Raw genomic sequence first — 20,907 nt, 5'->3', positions numbered from 1 at the left:
CTCACTGTTGTGGCCTCTCCCGTTGTGGAGCACAGGCTCCGAACGCGCAGGCTCAGTGGCCATGGCTCACGGGCCTAGCCACTCCGCGGCATGTGGGAACTTCCCGGACCGGGGCACGAACCCGTGTCCCCTGCATCGGCAGGCGGACTCAACCACTGCGCCACCAGGGAAGCCCCATTTTAAATTTTTGATGAAGTTGAATTTATCTAGTTTTTCTTCCATTGTTTGTGTTTCTCCTATCATATCTAAGAAACCATCTCTTAATATAAAGTCATGGAATTAATTATATTTCGATAAAATTAAAAAAAGATAAAGTCATGAAGATTTACACCAATTGGTTCTTCTATAGTTGCTCCTATATTTTGGTCTTTGATCCATTTTGAGTTCATTTTTGTCTAAGGTCTGAGGGAGGGGTCCAACTTCCTTCCTTTACACATGCATATCCAGTTGCCCCAGCACCATATGTTGAAAAGACTATTGTTCTTTTCCCATTGAATTACAGTAAGTCCCCTACATACGAACCTTCAAGTTGCGAACTTTCAAAGATGCAAACGTGCGTTTGCATGTCCAGTCATGTAAGTTAGTTCACGTGTCTGTCTGTAAGATTACTGTACTGTAAGATTAAAAATGTTTTCTTTATTTTTTGTGTCTGTTTTTTATGTATTATTTGTGTGAAAAGTATTATAAACCTATTACAGTACAGTACTATGTAGCTGATTGTGTTAGTTGGGTACCTAGGCTAACTTTGTTGGACTTATGAACAAATTGGACTTACGAACGTGCTCTCGGAACAGAATTCATTTGTATGTAGGGGACTTACTGTATCTTGCACTTGTGTCTAAAATCACTTGAACATCAGTGTGGGATTGTTAAGGGAACCGCTGACTGAAACTGCCCACCCTGGCCAGGCACAGTAGTAACCACTTGCCTGAGTTATCTTACAATAGGAGGTCCTGGTAAGAAACACGGAACTAACAAGCTACCAGCAACCGGTCAAAAGGAGAGAGGAGACTCCAGTCCATATGTCCTATCAACCTCCCTTCTGGATTCTAGTGAGAAGGATTCTTCCTTTTCACTGAAATCCATCTTGGCTGAGCGATGTGTGTGCCACTAGGAAGGACCCTGAGTCAGAGTGATTGGCCAGAGATAACCTGGACACTAACCCCATCACCATAAAACCTGAGACTATGAACCATGTGGCAGAGCAGTTCTACTGGGTTCCCTTACCCTGCTGCTGTGCACCCGGTCGCCCCTTCCCAATAAAGTCTCTTGCTTTGTCAGCACTTGTTTCTCCTTGGACAATTCATTTCCGAGCGTGAGACAAGAGCCCTCTCTCGGGTCCTGGAAGGGATCCCCCTTCCTGCAACAGGTTTGTATCTGGACTCTTAGTTCTACACCATTGCTCTGTATGTCTTTCCTTATACCAATACCACACGATCTTGATTACTGTGGCTTTGTAGTAAATTTTGAGATTAGCAAGTGTGAAGCCTCCGACTTTCTTCTTCAAGATATTTTGGCTATTCTGGGTCTTTTGCATTTCCTTATGAATTTGAGGATCAGCTTATCCAATGAGTTCTTTTTTTTCCTCTTTGTTTTGATATTTGGCTTTTATGTCTGAGTCTCTCCACAGTTGTGTATGCTTAAGCGTGCTAGGACCCAAATGAGGGAAGGTAAGTGGGGACGGGGAAACCTCTCATAGTTCATGATATAGACTTTCTCTTATCTCCCTGGATCAATATGGTGCCTCATCCCTACTCTCAACCATGCCTTAAGTTCTCGGGTCTGATTTAACCTATCCAGAGATTAACATTTAACTCTCTGTTTGGGATTAGGGAGGGATGAGTGCCTAGCTGAAGTGGGTGGGGACTGGAGTCTGGCACTCTTTTCCATGCAGGTTTTTACCAGCCCTCCTGTTTTTAACCCCACTTCCCCCATCGCAGGCAGTTAGATTTCAGTTTTGACTCACTTGCCACTTTCCAAAATGTTGCTGCCATCTCTGTTGTTTCCTTTTCCGTTCTTTTTTAGTGGGTTTACATTCTTTGTGTTTCTTTCCTGACATTTTGTTGGGGTTTGAGAAGGGAGCAGAGATAAATATAGGTGTTTAATCTGTCATGTTCATTGAGAGCCCCTGAAAGACTTTCTGTGGGAAAAGTTGGCATCAAGGAAGGTGGTGCAATACTTAGTCTCCTTGGAACCACTCCTGGAACAGCTCCTCCACTGTATTCTGTTCCTAGAGTTACATATCACCCCACTTTTTCTTTTTCTTTTTTTTTTGGCTGCGTCGGGTCTTAGTTGTGGCAAGTGGGATCTTTTGTTGCAGCGTGCCAGCTCTTCATTTGCGGGCCTCTCTCTAGTTGTGGTATGCAGGCTCCAGAGTGTGCGGGCTCAGAGTGGCATGCAGGCTCTCTAGTTGTGGCGTGTGGGCTCAGTAGTTGTGGCATGCGGGCTCTGTAGTTGTGGTGTGCGGGCTCCAGAGCATGTGGGCTCTGTAGTTGCGGCGCAAGGACTCAGTAGTTGTGGCACGTGGGCTCATTTGCCCTGCGGCATGTGGGGTCTCAGTTCCCCGACCAGGGATTGAAGCCGCATCCAGTGCATTGGAAGGCGGATTCTTAACCACTGGACTACCAGGAAGTTCCCCTCACTTTTTCATTTGCAATTTTGGGACATAATTTTAGTTTAACCTTGAGCCTTCTGATAGAGGTAAAGTCCTACTTTCAGTGCAGTCAAATTAGTTGAAGCCTCAGCTGATTCAGTAACACTGATCCAGTGGTTCTCACCACAACTTCACTTTGGAATCATTTGGGTAGCTTTTAAATAACACAGCTGTCCCCGGCCCACTCCAGACCAATCCAATGAGAATCTCTGAGGTTAGGGTTTGGTTGTCAGTGGGGCTTTTTTTTGTTTCATTTTGTTTTTATTGCTCTCCAGGTATTCAAATGTGTAGAAAGAATTGAGGACCACTGTTCCAAGGCATTTCATAGTTCATTAAGGATGACTTTACCTAACAGGATAGGTTCAGTTGCATCTTTTTTTTTTCTTAATTTTTTAAATTTTTGGCTGCACCATGTGGCTTGTGGGATCCAAGCCATGGCCCCTGCAGTGAAAGCACACGGTCCTAACCTCTGGACTGCCAGGGAATTCTCCAGGTGCATCTCTTATCACTATCTTCCTCCTCCTCTTTCACTGCCCTCCAGCCGCGCGCGGCCCCCGTTCGTTCCTTACACTTTCAAGACATGCAACCATCTCAAGAGCTTTAGCTCTTGCCCTTTTATCTGCCTGGAATGTTCTAGCACAGATATCCTCAGTTCCCTCCTTCTCCTGCGTCAGATCTTTGCTCAGAAGTCACCTTCTCAGTGAGACTTGCCTTGTCCACAATGTTCAACATTTCTACTTCCAACCCCCTCCCAAATTCCTGTGTTCTTTCACTGCATGGTGTTTCCCCATACCTCTCGTCACCTCTCTAGTTCTCTTGTCTGTTCCCTATTTGGCATCCGCTTCCCACATATGCCCTTCCCCTAAGCATTAGTCTTTTACTGTATAAAGAAGCCAGTGGTTGGAGCTTCATTTATTCCTTCTGCCATGCTCTTTTCTTTGTGTAGGTAGAAGTTTCTGACCTATATCATTTTCCTTCTTTCTGAGGAACTTCTTTTCAACATTTCGTGCAGGGCAGGTTTTTGTTTGAGAAAGTCTTTTTTTCTCCTTCACTTTTAAAGGGTAACTTCATTGGATACAAAATTCTGGGTTGGTGGGTTTTTTCTTTTTAAAAATATTTATTTATTTATTTGGCTGCACCAGGTCTTAGTTGTGGCACTCGGGATCTTCGTTGCGGCGTGCGGGATCTTTGGTTGTGGCATGTAGGATCTTTAGCTGCAGTGTGCATGCGGGATCTAGTTTCCTGACCAGGGATCGAACCCAGGCCTCCTGCATTGGGAGCGCGGAGTCTTTACCACTGGACCAACAGGGAAGTCCCGGGTTTTTTCTTTTAACACTTTAAATATTTCACTGCACTCTCTCCTTGCTTCTTTTTTAAGTTTATTTTTTGATTTTTGTATTCATCCTGCTTGATGTTCTGTGAGCTTCCTGGATCTATTATTTGGTGTTATGTCGTTAATTTTGGGAAATTGTTGACCATATTACTTCAGATATTTCTTTTGCTCTGTTCTCTCTTCTGATATTCCAGTCATGTGTATTTTGTACCTTTTGAAATTGTCCCACAGTTCTTGGCAGTTCTGTATTTTCTTTTTAATTCTTTTTTTCTCTTTGCATTTTAGTTTGGGACGTTTCTGTTAATATATTTTCAAGCTTACTGATTCTTTCCTCAGCCACATCCAGTCTACTCATGGGCCCGTCAAGGCATTCTTCATTTTTGTTACCATGTTCTACATTTTCTTTTGATTCTTTCTTAGAGTTTCCATGTCTCTGCTTATATTACCCATCTGTTTTTATATGTTGTCTACTTTTTCCATTAGAGCACTTAACATATTAATCATAGTTATTTAAAATTCCCTGTCTGATAATTCCAAAATCTGTCATATCTGAGTCTAATTCTGATGCTTGCTTTGTCTCTTCACACTATTTTTTCTTACGTTTTAGCATAACTTATAATTTCTAACTGAAAGCCAGGCAGGATGTATTAGGTAATAGGAACTGAGGTGAATAGGCCTTTATCTAGTTGGGAGTTTTGTGTAATCTGGCTAGGAGTTGGCTTGTGTTTAATGATTGATGTAATTGTAGGTACCAGAGGCCTCAAATTATGCTAGTATCCTTGTTTTTGTCTCCCCTGTAATCTCTGGTCTTCCCTAAGAACCCTTTCTTAAATAGAGTATACACCTTTTAGCTCTTTCAGCTGTAATCCACTGTTATTTTATTGGACCCTCGATATGGTGGCAGAGTGTGGGAGAGGGAAAGCATTTTATAATTTTATGATTAAATCTCAGTCTTTTAGTGGGTCTCTGTCCCTGGGCTGTGACCTTTACAAGTGTTTATGAACTGTTTTCCTTTCTCAGTGTGATAAGAAGTCTAGAGGGGGCCTCAGGGAAATTTCCTCCCCGGCAGTTGGGATAAGTCCTGGTAGAGTCCTTTTCCTGGAGTGAAGGCTGCTGTTAGAGAACACTCTGGGCATACAGCACAATGGTTACTTTCCCCATCCCCCTGCCAGAGCCAGGATCATTCTTGGCTCTTTACCAGGAGAATCTTATAGGGTAGGAATTTTTTTTTAATGTTTTATTCATTGATGTATCATTAGCACCAAAAACAGTATATGGTACAGAATAAATGCTCAGTATGTATTGAATGATTGAATAAATACTGTTTTACATAGATGTGGGAAAATTTCTCAGACCTAAAATGATAATAATAAACCGATGGCATTTCTCTGAGTGACTAGTTAGTCCCCAATCTAGTGTTTGTCTATTTGCTTAGTGTTTGTGTCTCTCTAATCCAAAACCCTCAGTAAGATAGGATTGTTGTAGAGCAGTTGTTCTCAAGAGGTTTTGACTACAATCTTTAGTAAGACATATACATATTTTATATCATGACCCAATATACATGAAGATGTAAATGTACATTTATCTGAACAAACTTTTTATGAAATAATACTTTCCTTTATGTATGGTGTACTTTAATATTTTCTACTCTGTTATTTTATATTTTATTTTAAAAAGTGCTTGTCGAGATTTACATAGAGGTTAAGTTCAGAGGATAATGTTGTTTTTTTTTTTTCAAGAAATTTGGGTAGATCTACCACACTTAGTTCTGGCTTCCCCCTTTTTCTCCTGATAAATCCATGACTTCCTTGAATAATGAAATTCATTGAGCATCTATAACCTTTGGTGATGTTTTAAACATGTTCTCCCTCCTCCCCCTGCCTGCCCCAGGCTTATGCTAACTCAGTTTTTTTGGAAGTGATTTGAATGCAAACACTTCTCATCACTATTAGCAGAGGAAAAAATTACTTGAGTGCATGTACAGAGTCATCTATTTGTGTTGCTGAGACAGGTGTAGAGCAAAATCTGGGTCTCAGGTTTCATAAGCTTCCTAAAGTGGCTAGTAGGAGTTTGGACCTCATGCCCATTGGAAACCCTGTCCAATATGGGGCCCTGAGACTGAAATTATAGGTACTTTGGGGTACTTTCCCTTCAACAGTAATGGTTATTTGTCTTTATACATGGATTGCAAAGGTTCAATTCAAGATACCTACCTTGGGGCTTCCCTGGTGGCATAGTGGTTAAGAATCCGCCTGCCGGACTTCCCTGGTGGTGCAGTGGTTAAGAATCTGCCTGCCAATGCAGGGGACACGGGTTCGAGCCCTGGTCCGGGAAGATTCCACATGCTGTGGAACAGCTAAGCCCGTGCACCACAACTACTGAGCCCGCAGGCCACAACTACTGAAGCCCATGCGCCTAGAGCCCGTGCTCTGCAACAAGAGAAGACACTACAATGAGAAGCCCGCGCACCGCAACGGAAGAGTAGCCCCCGCTTGCCACAACTAGAGAAAGCTGGTGCGCAACAAGGAAGACCCAACACAGCCAAAAAAATAAATAAATAAAATAAATAAATTTATTTAGAAAAAAGAAAAGAAAAGATACCTACCTTGTAGTGTCAGGGTGGTATCTTGCTAATGGATCTGGAGACAAAGCCGTGCATAAATAACATGGGCTATTGTTAGTAAACAGTGGCCTGTAATTATGAAAGACATGGGAGGAAGAAAACACGGTAGTCTTATCTACTCTATTTCTACTACTTTCCCTGTTGGTTTTGTTCTGAGCCGCCTCTAGAATTTATCTGATTGGTTTTGTTTTGGAGCCACGAAGTATAGATCGAAAGGTTTGGTCTTTCTCCCATGTAACAGGCCATGCGAGGGCTTTGCATTTCATTCTCTAGAATTCTCTCTAGTTCAGAGCAAAGGCTAAAAACAGCTAAAGCTCAGGGAGAACAAGCTAGTTTAAAAACTACCCTTAGGGCTTCCCTGGTGGCGCAGTGGTTGAGAGTCCGCCTGCCGATGCAGGGGACACGGGTTCGTGCCCCGGTCCGGGAGGATCCCACGTGCCGCGGAGTGGCTGGGCCCGTGGGCCATGGCCGCTGGGCCTGCGCGTCCGGAGCTGTGCTCCGCAACGGGAGAGGGCACGGCAGTGAGAGGCCCGCGTACCGCAAAAAAAAAAAAAAAACTACCCTTAGTCAAGTTGCTTCTACCCTTAGAATGAGTCCCAGTAGATGTAAACATTTTTAAATTGTTTTCTTTTTAAAGTTTATAGATAATGGATTTCCAGCTTTTAGTGCTTTAACCTCTTACTAAAAGCCCCGAGGCTTAATTTACAATCATTAATCTTTCCTTCATTACTCAAGATATCATCTTTTTATCCCCTTTAAAATTATTGTTAAATTATGAAAAAGATCAAACATTTGAAGTGGTTCAGAGAATAAGATAACAAGCAGTCATAAAAACCACCATCTGGATTTAATGAATAGTAGCATTTTGCCATATTTGCTTCAGAACTTCTTCCTTTAAAACATGAAATGTTGCAGATACAGTCGAAGTTCCCTTGGTCTCTCTGTTCACTCCAGTTCCCCTGCTCCCTCTTCCGCTACCCCAGAGGTAACTTCTGTCCTGAACTTGGTGTGGTTCCTTCCCATCCATGCTTCTATATTTCATACCATTTATGTGTGTCCACAACAGTAGATACAATTGTTTTGTGAAAGTTCAAGTGTATACCAATGGCATTGCCCTACACTTAAGCTATCACTTGCTTTTTTTTTTTTTTTAGTTCTAGTATTATAGTTTGGGGTTTGTACATATAAGTTGAATTCATACATTTCAAGAACTATATAGCATTCCATTTTATAACTATTTCACAATTTATGCATTCCCTCATTGATGGACATTTAGGTTATTTATAAATTTTTGCTGTTATAAACATTGCCACGATGAACATTTTGAACACGGTTGCTTCTGCATTTGTTGGAAGATTTTCCCCTGGCAAATATCTAGGAGTGGAATCCTGCGGAGTACAATATATGCATCTTTATTGGCAAATACCTAGGAGTGGAATCCTGGGAACTACAATATATGCATCTTTAACTCTATCGGAGGTTGCCAGGTACCGTCTAACTTGCACTGCTTCCAGAAGCCTGTGAGACTTCTCAGCAACTATTGTCAGACTTCTGATCTCTTGCTAATCTGATGGGTAAAAGAGTTGATATGTTTATTGCTTTACCAAAAAAACTTCAAGGGAGTCAAAACATTATCCTTTTGAATTTCAGAAAGTTGATGCACCTCTTCATTCATTCAATAAATATAGAGTTCTTACTAGGAGCCAGGCACTATTCCAGATAGTAGGCTACAGGGCTAAGAGGGGGACACACATCTCAGCCCTCATGGAGCTTACCTTCTAGAGGAGGGAGACAGTACACACAAGAAATCAATACACTATGAACCGTGTCAGTGATAAATGCTAAGGCAGAAATGTAAACTAGGGAAGGATGGGTACAGTGTGTGTGGAGAGGTGAGGTTGACAGGGTGGCCAGGGAAGGCCCCTTATGAAAGCAACATTTGAGTTAATGCCTGAAGGCAGTGAAGGAATAAGCTGTATATGTGGACAGTTGGGAAAAGAGAATTCTAGACAGAGAGGTAGAAGTCTGATGGGGGAACGTGGCTGGCATGTTCAAGCAACAGCGAGGAGGCCCATGGGGAAGGGAGGGAGAGGGGAAAGAAATGGGAGGCCAGGTCAGAGAGGTGTGTGGTAGTGTATCACGCCGTCCCTCTAAGGTCATTACAAGGACTTTGAGGTAGATGGGAAGCCACTGGATAGCTTCCAGCTTTTGAATAGCACAGTGATATGATCTGATTACATATTAAAAGACAGGACTCTTGCTGAACGTAGAAATTGGATTGAAGGGGGCAGAGAGCAGAAGCAGGAAAAACAATAATCCAGCTAAGAGATGATGGTGTTTGGAGCAAGGCAGTGACAGTGCAGATGGAGAGAAATGTTTGAGCTTGGAAATATTTTAAAGGTAGAATCAGTAGGATTTATTGATGGGTTGAATGTGGGGTGTGAGAGGGAAAGGCGAAGCACGAATGAGCCCCAGAATTTTGGCCTGAGCCACTGGATGGAGGGAGTTGTCATTAACTGAGATGTGGAACAGGATTGAGGGCGAGTATCAGAAGCTCAGTATTGTCAATGCGCAAAGAGGACCTGAGGTTCTCCTGCATACTGAAGTATAATTGTTGTGCTGAGAAAAAGCACTTGTATGACTGAATTAAAAGCTGTATTACATAGTTGCTTTTTTCATGAAATACCATTTTTACTTAAAAAAAAAATCAACAGATAAACTAGCGTTAATAGATTTGGGTGTTTGGCAGACATTTTCCTGAAGATGAATGAAGTAAGCCTGTCACTTCAAGGAAAACAACTGACAGTGCTTGTTGCCAATGATAGAATATGAGTTTTTAAGTGAAAATTAGAAATTTGGAACACTTCCATCTACCACAAAGAGCTTGACAGCTTCCCAATACTCAAAAACTTGTCTGATGAGATCAGTGGTGACATTCACAAATGTGATATTTTGGATAGGGTATAATGAAATGGGTCAACATTTGGAATATCTATAGAACTCAGTGAACCAAATATTTTCCAAATGACAAATGACGATGTTACACAATTATGTATGAGTAAAAGATCCACTCAAAATGCAAGATAGACTTCTGCTTCTAGCCAAGATGGAGTGACGGGGATGCCTTATGGCTAATGAGGTCCATCAAAAATTATTTCATGTGCTTTGTTGGCGAGGCCCATGTGCACATCCAGGTGATAGCAGAGTAGTCGACTGGATGAATGTTGGGCTTTGGAATCAGAAGATGTAGATTGAATCCTGGTCTGTCATTTCCTTGGCCAATAAACACATTTACTGGTATATCTTCTTGGAGAAACTTCTATTAAAATCTTCTGTCCATTTAAAAAATTGGTTTAATATTACTTTAGAATTTTTTTTAGTGTTTAAAAATTTTATTTATTTATTTTTTGGCCACACCATGAGGCATTTGGGATCTTAGTTCCCCGACCAGGGATTGAACCCGTGCCCCCTCCAGTGGAAGTTCAGGGTCTTAACTACTGGACTGCCGGGAAGGCCCCTACTTTTTAAAAAATTGTTGAACTGTGACTTTCTTTTTGGAGATATTATTTTAGGCTCTCCATCCTTAAGAGGTTGATATAGCAGTGCTGTGTCCTTCTTAGCCCATCCAAGTCCTACCCAGATTCAGTAGTCATTACGAGACAGACATCACTCTGCCTGAAGCAGCGTGGCTGCAGTTGCTTAGATGTTTATATTTTCTTTTTTTAAAAATAAATTTTATTTATTTATTTTTGGCTGTGTTGGGTCTTTGTTGCTGCGTGTGGGCTTTCTCTAGTTGCGGTGAAGGGGGCTACTCTTTGTTGCTGTGCATGTACTTCTCATCGCGGTGGCTCCTCTTGTTGAGGAGCACGGGCTCTAGGCGTGTGGGCTTCAGTAGTTGTGGCACGTGGGCTCAGTAGTTGTGGCACACGGGCTTATTAGCTGCTCCGTGGCATGTGGGATCTTCCCGGACCAGGACTTCAACCCGTGTCCCCTGCATTGGCAGGTGGATTCCTAACCACTGCACCACTAGAGAAGTCCTGGATGTTTATATTTTCTTGCTTCTATCTCTTTAGACTTAGATATTAAAATTGGGTTCAGTTCCTCAGTCTCTTATCAGATATCCTCTAAACCTGCTGCTTTATTTGTCTTTCAGTTTCCTGGTGATGACATGGCATCTGCCAGCTCCAGCCGGGCAGGGGTGGCCCTGCCTTTTGAGAAGTCTCAGCTTATTCTGAAAGGTGAGTGGCACTGTATGAAGTTTGTCATTTCAGGTCCAGCCCCATCTTTGGGAAAGAGGTGGAATTATACCACACTTTGGCTTACGAGCATAACTATTCATTCTTATAGGGTTGTCATATTATAGCTGGAGTTTTTGAAGAGGAGGGGGAAAAAAAGAACTTTTGGAAAGAATTATATAAAATGGCGAATCCTTCCTTCTCCAGGGCTCTTTTCTATCTACGCTCATTCCCTTGGTGAGCTCATCCAAACCTTATCACTTTAAATGCCACCAAATAGTAGGATCACTGCCACATTTGTATCTCCAGCCTGGCCTTGTCTCTGAACTCCAGGTTTGTATATCCAATAGCCCACTTGGCATCTCCACTTGAAGGCTTAGTAAACGTCTAAAATGTGACATGCCTGGAACTGACCTGATTTTTTTTTTTCCTCAATATCCTGTATTCAGCAAATCTGGTTTTGTCTACATTCAAAATGTGGGCAGCGTTCAGCCACTTCTCACCACCCCTGCTGACCCACCAGCTGGCATCATCTCTGCCCTAGATTAAGGCGGTAGCCTCCTAACCTGGCTTCCTACTTCTGCCCTTTGCCCCGCTTCATTCTGTTTATCGCACAGCAGCCAGTGATCTTGTTACAGTGTAAGCCAGCTCTTGTCACTTCTCTGCTCAAACACATCAAGGACTGTCTATCTCACTCCGCATACAAGCTGAAGATCCCACGTGATATGACCCCTTCCATTTCTCATTTCCTGTTCCACATTTACTCCTCTTTGGCTAGATGCACAGGTCCACATGGACCTCCCGTGCTATTCATTGCCTCTACCAGGTACACTCCCACCCCTGGGCCTTTGCACTTGCTGTTCCCACTGAATGAAATGCTCTTTTGGCTGAGTTATCTACCTGGTCTGCTTCCTTACTTTCTGCAGGTTTTTACCCCAAAGTCACTCTCTTCAACGAGGCCTTCCCTTATTCCCCCATCTAAAGGCTCCCTAGCCTGATTCCCTCATGTCTCTCCCCTTCATCACCTTATCTTTTTCTTATCAGCCCCTGTCACTATTTAATGTTTGACCTATTGGAATCTATTTCATTTATTCACTGTCTCTTTCCATAGAATGTAAGCCCCACGAGAACAGGGGTTTTTGTCTGTTTTGCTTACTGTTGATGCCCCAAAGCCTAGAACAGTGCCTGACACATAGTGAGGCCTCAGTAAATATCACACGGATGAAAGCCTGCTGCTCCAGTAGCTTTAGGAGGAGGAGTCACGGGACCACAAGATGCTCGGGGAGAGAGGAGTGGCATTCAGTATCTGGGCTCAGGCCTCTCAGCATGATCATTGGGAGACAAAATTGTATCTTTGGTCCAAATTTTTAAATTATTGTTTGAAAAATGGAAATGTTATTCATTTATTTCATGCACTCACATAGTTTGCAGTTGTTTCCATTCCTGCAGCTCCCCAGTTCCCTCGCCTGGAGGGAAGCTGTTGTTATCAATGAGTGCTCCTTTCCCCACATCATCTTTTTTTTTTTTTTTTAAGCCTACAGCACCTGGTATTGCCAAGCGGTCTCCCATCCAAGTACTACCCAGGCCCAACCCTGCTTAGCTTCCGAGTTCGGGGGCATTCAGGGTGGTACGGCTGTAGTCCCCACACCTTTATCAACATGATATGTTGTCAGATTTGTTTTTTTTTTATCTTTGCCAGTCTGGTTGGTTAAAAAAATTGTGTTCTCAGCATAGTTTTACTTCTCATTAAATGATAAGTGATGTTTAGTGTCTTATCATATGTTTAAGTAAATCTGTATTTCCTTTTCTGTGGGTTGCCTGTGTCTATTTTTTGCCTGTTTCTTATTGAGTTATTGATTTTTTTTTATAGTCTTCATATATTTTAATTACTTTTCTTGGTGTCTCATGGCTGCTCCAGCCCTTTTGAGAAGGGAGAAGGAATAGAGTGAACTGGTAGGGTTTTGAACTCGAGACTACAACCTTTACTGCCTATCTAATAATTAGCAGGGCTAGGTCAGAACAGAAGCCTGCACATGGAAACTGGTGATATCCTGAGGTCCCTGTTTTGGGACCATGTTATTCAGGAACACACTCTGACTTCTAAAGGTTTCTCTCTTGCCTTTCCCTGATGTGTATTTTCTCACTAGTGTGGAGAGAGCTAACTTGATAATACAGGTGCACCTCGTTATATATGCACTTAAGCTATAGGGAGTTGATAATACCATCCAGGAAAATGGTGGGGGAGAAAGAGGAGAGAAGCAACCATTTAAACAGTGTGGGTGGTTCTTCCTCCTGTGCATTTTGTGGATAGAGCCTCTGGTGTAATTTGGGAGCTGTTGCTATGCTGTCCCCTCTCTGCCTCAGTTCCCTGTGCCTCTTCTAGTGCAGTCCTAGAGATTTATTTTTTTATTTTTTATCTTTAAAAATTTTTATTGGAGTATAGTTGATTTACAATGTTGTGTTAGTTTCAGGTGTATGGTAAAGTGAATCAGTTATGCATATGCATATATCCACTCTTTTTAAGATTCTTTTCCCATATAGGTCATTAAGGAATATTGAGTAGAGTTCCCTGTGTTATACAGTAGGTCCTTATTAGTTATCTATTGTATTTATTTTTTAAATTAATTAATTTTATTTATTTATCTTTTTGGCTGCGTCGGGTCTTTGTTGCTGCGCGCGGGCTTTTCTCTAGTTGTGGCGAACGGCGGCTACTCTTCGTTGTGGTGCACGGGCTTCTCATTGCAGTGGCTTCTCTTGTTGCGGAGCATGGGCTCTAGGCACGAGGGCTTCAGTAGTTGTGGCACGTGGGCTCAGTACTTGTTCTCTGGCTCTAGAGCGCAGGCTCAGTAGTTGTGGCACACGGGCTTAGTTGCTCTGTGGCATATGGGATCTTCCTGGACCAGGATTCGAACCCGTGTCCCCTGCATTGGCAGGCGGATTCTTAACCACTGCGCCACCAGGGGAGCCCTGGTTATCTATTTTATATATAGTAATAGTGTGTATATGTCAATCCCAATCTCCCAATTTATCCTTCTCCCCCAGTCCTAGAGTTTTACAATACACTTTTTAAACACACTAAGGTCCTCAAACGTAAGCCAACTATTTTATCTGAAATTTAACTGAAGGAACACTGAAAACACAGCACAGCAAAGCAAAAAACTGGCTGTTTGGAACCTATAGAAGGATAATATGCCACACTCTATTCTGTTGCCTTCCTAAGAGCTTTTCAGGGGTATAATTTTGGAAATATGTGATTTTTTGCCTTATTTGTTGACTTTAAAAGCTAAATCCTATGTGAAGATGTGACTCCATGTATAAGAAACTGACATTTATATTTTATCAAATAGTAAATAAACTTTCTAGATAAACTTGAGACCTGTATTTTGGCTTGTCTTTTTTTTTTTTTTTTTTTGCGGTACGCGGGCCTCTCACTGTTGTGGCCTCTCCCACTGCGGAGCACAGGCTCCGGACGCACAGGCTCAGTGGCCATGGCTCACGGGCCTAGCCGCTCCGCGGCATGTGGGATCTTCCCGGACTGGGGCACGAACCCGTGTCCCCTGCATCGGCAGGCGGACTCTCAACCACTGCGCCACCAGGGAAGCCCTGGCTTGTCTTTTAAGAACAAGAAACATTGAAAATATCACCCCACTTATTAATTATAAATTACTGCGGGGAAAATGTATCTTTACAGTGGAGTGACCTGGCAAACCCCACATTAACCATGGGATCAAAATTAGTATCCCCAATAGGAGGATGGCCTGGTGTGTACAGTAAGAAGTATACAACCTAACCTGTGTAGTTAGTATTCTTGACAAAAATGTTCACTGTAAATCTAACCATGAGGAAACAATCAGAAAAATGCAGGATTTAGCATTCTATAAGACAGCTGGTGGAAGGAAGTCTTTAAAAATCATTGTCATGGGGCTTCCCTGGTGGCACAGTGGTTGAGAGTCCGCCTGCCGATGCAGGGGACGCGGGTTCGTGCCCGGTCCGGGAAGATCCCACATGTACAGTTTGTTCATCTTGATTGGATCCTGGGTTGGGAGAAAAACAGCTATAAAAATATGTTTGGGAGACTTCCCTGGTGGCGCAGTGGTTATGACTCTGTGCTCCCAATGCAGAGGGCATGGATTCGATCCCTGGTCAGGGAACTAGATCCCACATGCATGCCACAGTTAAGAGTTGGCATGCCACAACTAAGAAGCCCGCGTGCCACAACTACAGAGCTGGAGAGCCGCAACTAAATCCTGGCACAATCAAATAAATAAATATTAAAAAAAAAAGTTGGGAACAACTGGGAAAATTTGAATATGGAATGGGTATCAAATGATGGAAGGAGTGACTATACATTTTTTTTTTAGGTATAATAATGGTGGTGTGGTAGGTGGAAGAATGCCCTTATTGTTTGGAATTGCATTCTGAAAGTAATCAGGGCCGATCTGTCATGATATCTCCAACTAACTTTTTTTTTAAATACAGATGTCATATATATATCTGGGTCCTGTGCTATCCAATAGGGTAGCAAGTATAGCCACATAGAACTATTTACATTAAAATTAAATAAAATTTAAAGCTCCAGTCCTCAGTCTCACTAGCCATATTTCAAGTGCTTTATAGCCACATGTATCTCATGGCAATGTATTGGAGAGCGCTGGTGTAGAACATTTTTATTATTGCGGAAGTTCTCTGGGTAATATTGATGATAGACGCTGAGAGAGAGACAGAAAAGCATATGTGGCAAAATGATAGCAGTTAGTAAATAATGTGCAATTATTTATTCTATTCTTTCAATTTTTATGTAAATTGGAAACTTCACAAAAAACTACTAACTGCACCATGTGATCTTAGATTGAGTCCAGGACTAGCAAAAAATCTTTTCTCTTTTGCTATAATGGACATTGATAGGGTAATTGGCAAAATTTGAATAAGGTCTGTACCTTAGATAATAGTATTAAAGAATGTTGAATTTCCCAGTGTTGATAATTATACTATGGTAACATTAGAAAATGTCTTAGTTCTTAGAAAAGACACACTGAAGTATTTAGGGAGAGAAAAAGAGAGAGTAATAAAGCAAGTAGCGTAGAAAGTTAATATTTGGTGACTTTGGGTGAAGGGTTTTTTTAATCAAATTATTTTATTTATTTATTTATTTATTTGGCTGCGTTGGGTCTTCTTTGTGGCATGTGAGATCTTTTGTGGCACGTGGGCTTCTCTCTAGTCGTGTCGTGCAGGTTTTCTGTCTCTAATTGAGACGCGTGGGCTCAGTAGTTGTGGCGCACGGGCTTAGTTGCCCCATAGCTTGTGGGATCTTACTTCCCCGACCAGGGATTGAACCCGCGTCCCCTGAGTTGGAAAGGGGATTCTCTACCACTGTACCACCAGGGAAGTCCCCGGTGAAGGGTTTATAAGAAATCTTTGTATTAGTCTTGCAACTTTTCTAAATGTCTGAAATTATATCAAAAAAATTTTTTTTTAAAAGTAGATACTAAAAAAACAAGGACCAAAAGGGAAATTTGATGGAAGGGTTCAAAGAATCAGCCCGGGAGCTGGGAGGCTTGGTTCCAGGCTTAGCACTGCCTTTGACTAGCTCTGTGATTTTGGATATGTCTCACTTCCCTGGATCTTAGTTTGCCCAACTATTAAATAAAGGGTTTGAACTTGTTGATTTCAAAGAAACTGTCTAGCTCAAAATGGTAGGACTCTATATACCTAGTCCCTATTTTTTATCTATATTTTTACATTTAAGGGTCTGCCTGCAGATCTGCGCTCACACCACCAGGTGGCCTCAGTTAACCTTGGTCTATGTGTGTAGTATTTTCATTTTCCCACTCTGGGCCACATTTCCCAGCTCTACGACCTTTTTTCCTAGTACCAACTCTTGTTGCTTCTTAATCTTCACGACAGCTTTTGTTGCTGTTGTTCCTTGACTTTCTCTCTAGTGTTCTTTTGGTCCTGGAGAAGACACGTATTGCTAAAAAACAATCAGAGGTGGCTTTGCCCTTTGCCAAGTTGTGGACCCTTATAGGACTGTCATCCCTCAGAAGGGTCTAGGAGGGAGAGGTTTGCTAACTCTTGATGGGAACTCAGGTTCAGGCAGTCTTGTCATCATGGGTAAGGAACGTCAGTTACATGCTCTGATTTGGGGCATAGGATAGAAAACATCCAGATGGGTTTTGTCCTAGTGATCTGGAGTTTCCACCATGGCTGATAAGTGCTACAAAAGGAGCTTGTCTAGCACCCAGCCCTGGGCGTATGCTTGCTTAGTTGGTGCTGAGCCCCTCGCTTGCTGGTGCCGTGTAAGCATCAGAAATGCTGCCACATGAAGGAAATGAACAGAAGAGGAAATGCAGATGGTTAACAAGTACATGGAAAAACTATTCAATCTGGCTAGTAATTGAAGAAAAGCATTAAAACAAATAAGCAAAGTCTGGAAATGGCATATAGCATGGTGTGGAGTCAGGCTGCCGGGTGCACATTGTGGTTCGAAGCTCCCTGGATGTGTAGCCTGGGGCAATGACCTAGCTTCCCCAAGCTTGTTTCCTCCTGGGTGAAATGGAATGATGATGTTTTTCCTGCCTCATTGTAAGGATTGGGTTAGATAATGTGTGCATACCACAGGATCTGTAATAAGTGCTCATTAACTCTTAGCTATTATCTTTATACTATTTTTTTTTTACCTACATGATTTGCAAAGGGTGAAAAAAACATAGTACTCAGTGCTATGCAGTGTTTGGTGAAATGGATATATTCCTATAGTGCTGATAGGTGTCTACATGGGTTTAGAAAGGAACTGAGCAGTTTTAAGAACTTTAAAAAATGTTCATATCCTTTGGAAGAATACTCAGAAATGCATGCAGATACTATATACATTTGTGGTCATTTTCCCCGAGCCAAAAGTTGGAAGCAATCTATTCAACAGTGAAAGAATAGTTGCCTAAATTATGGTGTATGCTTGTAATGGGCTTATATTGCAGCTTTTTAAAATGGATTTTGGGGGGAGAGGAATTTTTAAAGAATTGGAGACATAAAAGATGAAAGTCTAGAAAGTCTGTATTTACCAACATCTTAATGATAATTATCCCAGTGTTTTCCGTTTAGGAGTGATTTTTTCTCTTATGCTTCTTTTCTTATGCTCTTTTTATATCCTCACATTAAAAAAGAAGTCTTTTTAGAATGAGGAAAAGACAAAATTTCTTTTTTTAAAAGAAACAACAAAAAAAGAGGGAGAACATCTGCCACAGGGGGGCAGCTGGGAGCCCTCTGACTCATCCTTGACTTCTTCTGTCTTTCCTGTCCAGTGGTGTCAGCAAAGCCCAAGGTGCATAGTCGTCAACCTCGAATTAACTCGTTTGTGGAAGTGGCAGTGGATGGACTCCCCAGTGAGACCAAGAAGACTGGGAAGCGAATTGGGAGCTCCGAGCTTCTCTGGAACGAGATCATCATTTTGTAAGAGAAAACCCCTTCTCTCCGAATGCGGCCCCCCGGGAGAGTAGAGGAAGGGGTTGTGGGAGATCCAGGTTTCCTGTAGCAGCCTCTAGGCCTTCCCCCTTTGGTACCTGAGGCACCTTCTCTTCAGGTGTTTCTACATCATTGAGCTCACAGAGTGTTCATTGTTAGCTAGATGGTTACAGGGTCAGCTCTCGGGGGAAAGGGTATATGTGAGTGTCTTCCTCTTTGGGGTTCCCCCCACCTTCAAGATGTCAGCAGGGTAGTTTCTCTGTTTTCTTCTAAGTTACAGGAGTGACTGATCTGCTTGGATATGATGAATCAAGTATTTGTTTTCCAGGAATGTCACGGCCCAGAGTCATTTAGATTTGAAGGTCTGGAGCTGCCACACCTTGAGAAATGAACTGCTAGGCACCGCCTCTGTCAACCTCTCCAATGTCCTGAAGAACAATGGGGGCAAAAGTATGTACAAGGAAGGGGTACCTGACGTCATTCATTTGTGGGGGTGGGGAAAAGAATGTGAAGGCATGGATGTCTCTCACATGGTGGATAAACCTGGTGATGCAGTTTCCTCCAGGACCAGAGGCTGCAGTTACTGTACTCCCCGTGGATGTGGTCCGTGGAGTTCTAGGAAGGCTGAGAGCTACTCTCTGCCTCTATTGCGGAACTCAGCCCCTTGGTCCAGGGCCCCTAGTGGTGGGATGCACTGATGTCCCCCCCTTGATCCTTCCTCAGGGCTGCATACTTTCCCTCTGCCCCTCTTTTCCTGATCCTGATGTGTGACGTGTAAAATCAAACTGTCAAATGCCTCCAGCCTAAATCATTACTTTCCTAGTCTGATCCCTCAAACACAACAAAGGAGCTTCGTCTGTGGGTGGGTGTGTACATGTGTGCCTGCCTGTCTGTGTGGAATGGTGTTACAAATGGTGCCCTGTGCTTAGAAGGCGCTCGATAAACATTTCCTGGTTGTTGGAATGCAGTGGAAGCTCTATCATGATTATTCAGCATGCCTCGGCTGCACGGAAATCTAAATCCTCACGTCTGTTTATTGCTGTTTGTGGTCAGTGGAGTAACCCATGGCGGAGGTATCTGGATCCTCCCTCATAAAGCCTCTATTCAGAGCAGTACCAGATGTGGCGAGGGAATGCCACAGAAAGAAAGGCTCCTTCTTTTCTTGATGTGTGCTGTCTAGCAAATATTTTCTGAACGTGGATTTAGTTTAAGAGAGATGTGTGGGTGGGGAGCCCCGAGTCCCAGGGAGAGTGCTGCTTGATTCAAGAGTCTTTCCTTTCTGAGCCTGTCCTTTCTGATGGGCCTCTTGAATGGAGTGTGAGGCTCCCCCGGTCTTTTTCTTTCTGTTGGGCACACACTGATGTGGTGAACCCACTCTGGACTCGGGAATCGTCTGAAATGAGGATCTGCCTCTATTCTAATTCTGCAGGGAACACCCCGCTGCTCTGTCTTCTGAGTTGGTCTTTATTTTCCCAAATGCTAGCCTGCCTTTTATAATTTGATTCTCAAGGAGGATTATATTTACTATGTCATTTGGAAATAGACTTGTGGGCATTCTCACATTAGGATCAGCAAGCGACATGAGTGTCCTTTTCTCTCCTTTTTCATTTGTCCAGTTGGCATACTTTTGCTTTCAATTACAAAAGTAATTGTTGAAAACTTGGGAATCACACAAAAGCACACAGACATACAAAGAAGATAAAATTCTCCTGGAAGCACAGTACCTAGTGATAATTATTGTTAACATTTTGATACATGCCTTTCTGAGCCTTTTTTCCCTGTGTGCAGTGTATTAATATTTAAGACATCAGTGAAACAAAATTGAGATCATACATGAACTTATTATTTTGCAACATGCATTCTTCTCTTTAAAATGTATTACTATATCTTTATTTTTAATTGTGATTAAAAAAAACACATAACGTAAAACTTACCGTCTTAACCATTTTTAAATGTACAGTTCAGTGGCATTAAGTACATTGACAGGATTCTGCAGCCATCACCTCCATCCGTCTCCAGGACTTTTTCGTCTTGCTAAACGCAAACTCTGTACCCGTTAAACAGTAACTCCCTCCCTTCTCTCAACCCACACCATTCAACTCTCTGTCCCTATGGATCTGCTTACTCTAGGTACTGCATATGAGTGGCATCATACAGTATTTACCCTTTTGTGTCTGACTTCTTTCACTCAGCATAATGTCCTTAAGCCTCTTTCACGTGGTATGTATCAGAATCACCTTTTTTTTCTTTCTTTTTAAATTTTATTTTATTTTATTTTGGCCACACTGCACGGCTTGTGGGATCTTAGTTACCTGACCAGGGATTGAACCTGGGCCCCCGGCAGGGAAAGCACGGAGTCCTAACCGCTGGACGGCTCAGTAGTTGTGGCTCGTGGGTTCTAGAGTGCAGGCTCAGTAGTTGTGGTGCATGGGCTTAGTTGCTCTGCGGCATGTGGGATCTTCCCGGACCAGGGCTCGAACCCGTGTCCCCTGCATTGGCAGGCGGATTCTTAACCATTGCGCCACCAGGGAAGTCCCCAGAATCACCTTTTTAATGCCGAATAATATTGCATTGTATGCCGCATTTTGTTGATCCATTCATCCAT

At 42.6% G+C, this 20,907-nt stretch overlaps 1 protein-coding gene across 1 annotated transcript in view; it reads left to right on the top strand.

The window, feature by feature from the left end:
• Positions 1–20,907, top strand: part of WWP2 (WW domain containing E3 ubiquitin protein ligase 2) — a 144,608-nt gene that overhangs the window by 10,143 nt on the left and 113,558 nt on the right. Inside the window, exons 2-4 of the mRNA XM_082863378.1 lie at positions 10,763–10,847; positions 18,143–18,290; positions 18,631–18,752. Coding sequence (XP_082719504.1) covers positions 10,778–10,847; positions 18,143–18,290; positions 18,631–18,752 — 340 coding nt within the window. The 5' untranslated portion in view covers positions 10,763–10,777. The remainder of the gene's footprint in view (positions 1–10,762; positions 10,848–18,142; positions 18,291–18,630; positions 18,753–20,907) is intronic.

Source organism: Leucopleurus acutus, assembly GCF_964270905.1.
Source record: "Leucopleurus acutus genome assembly, chromosome: 20".
Taxonomy (NCBI): domain Eukaryota; kingdom Metazoa; phylum Chordata; class Mammalia; order Artiodactyla; family Delphinidae; genus Leucopleurus; species Leucopleurus acutus.
The sequence above is the reverse complement of the archived record's forward strand: the minus strand, read 5'-3'. Positions and strand labels throughout refer to the sequence as shown.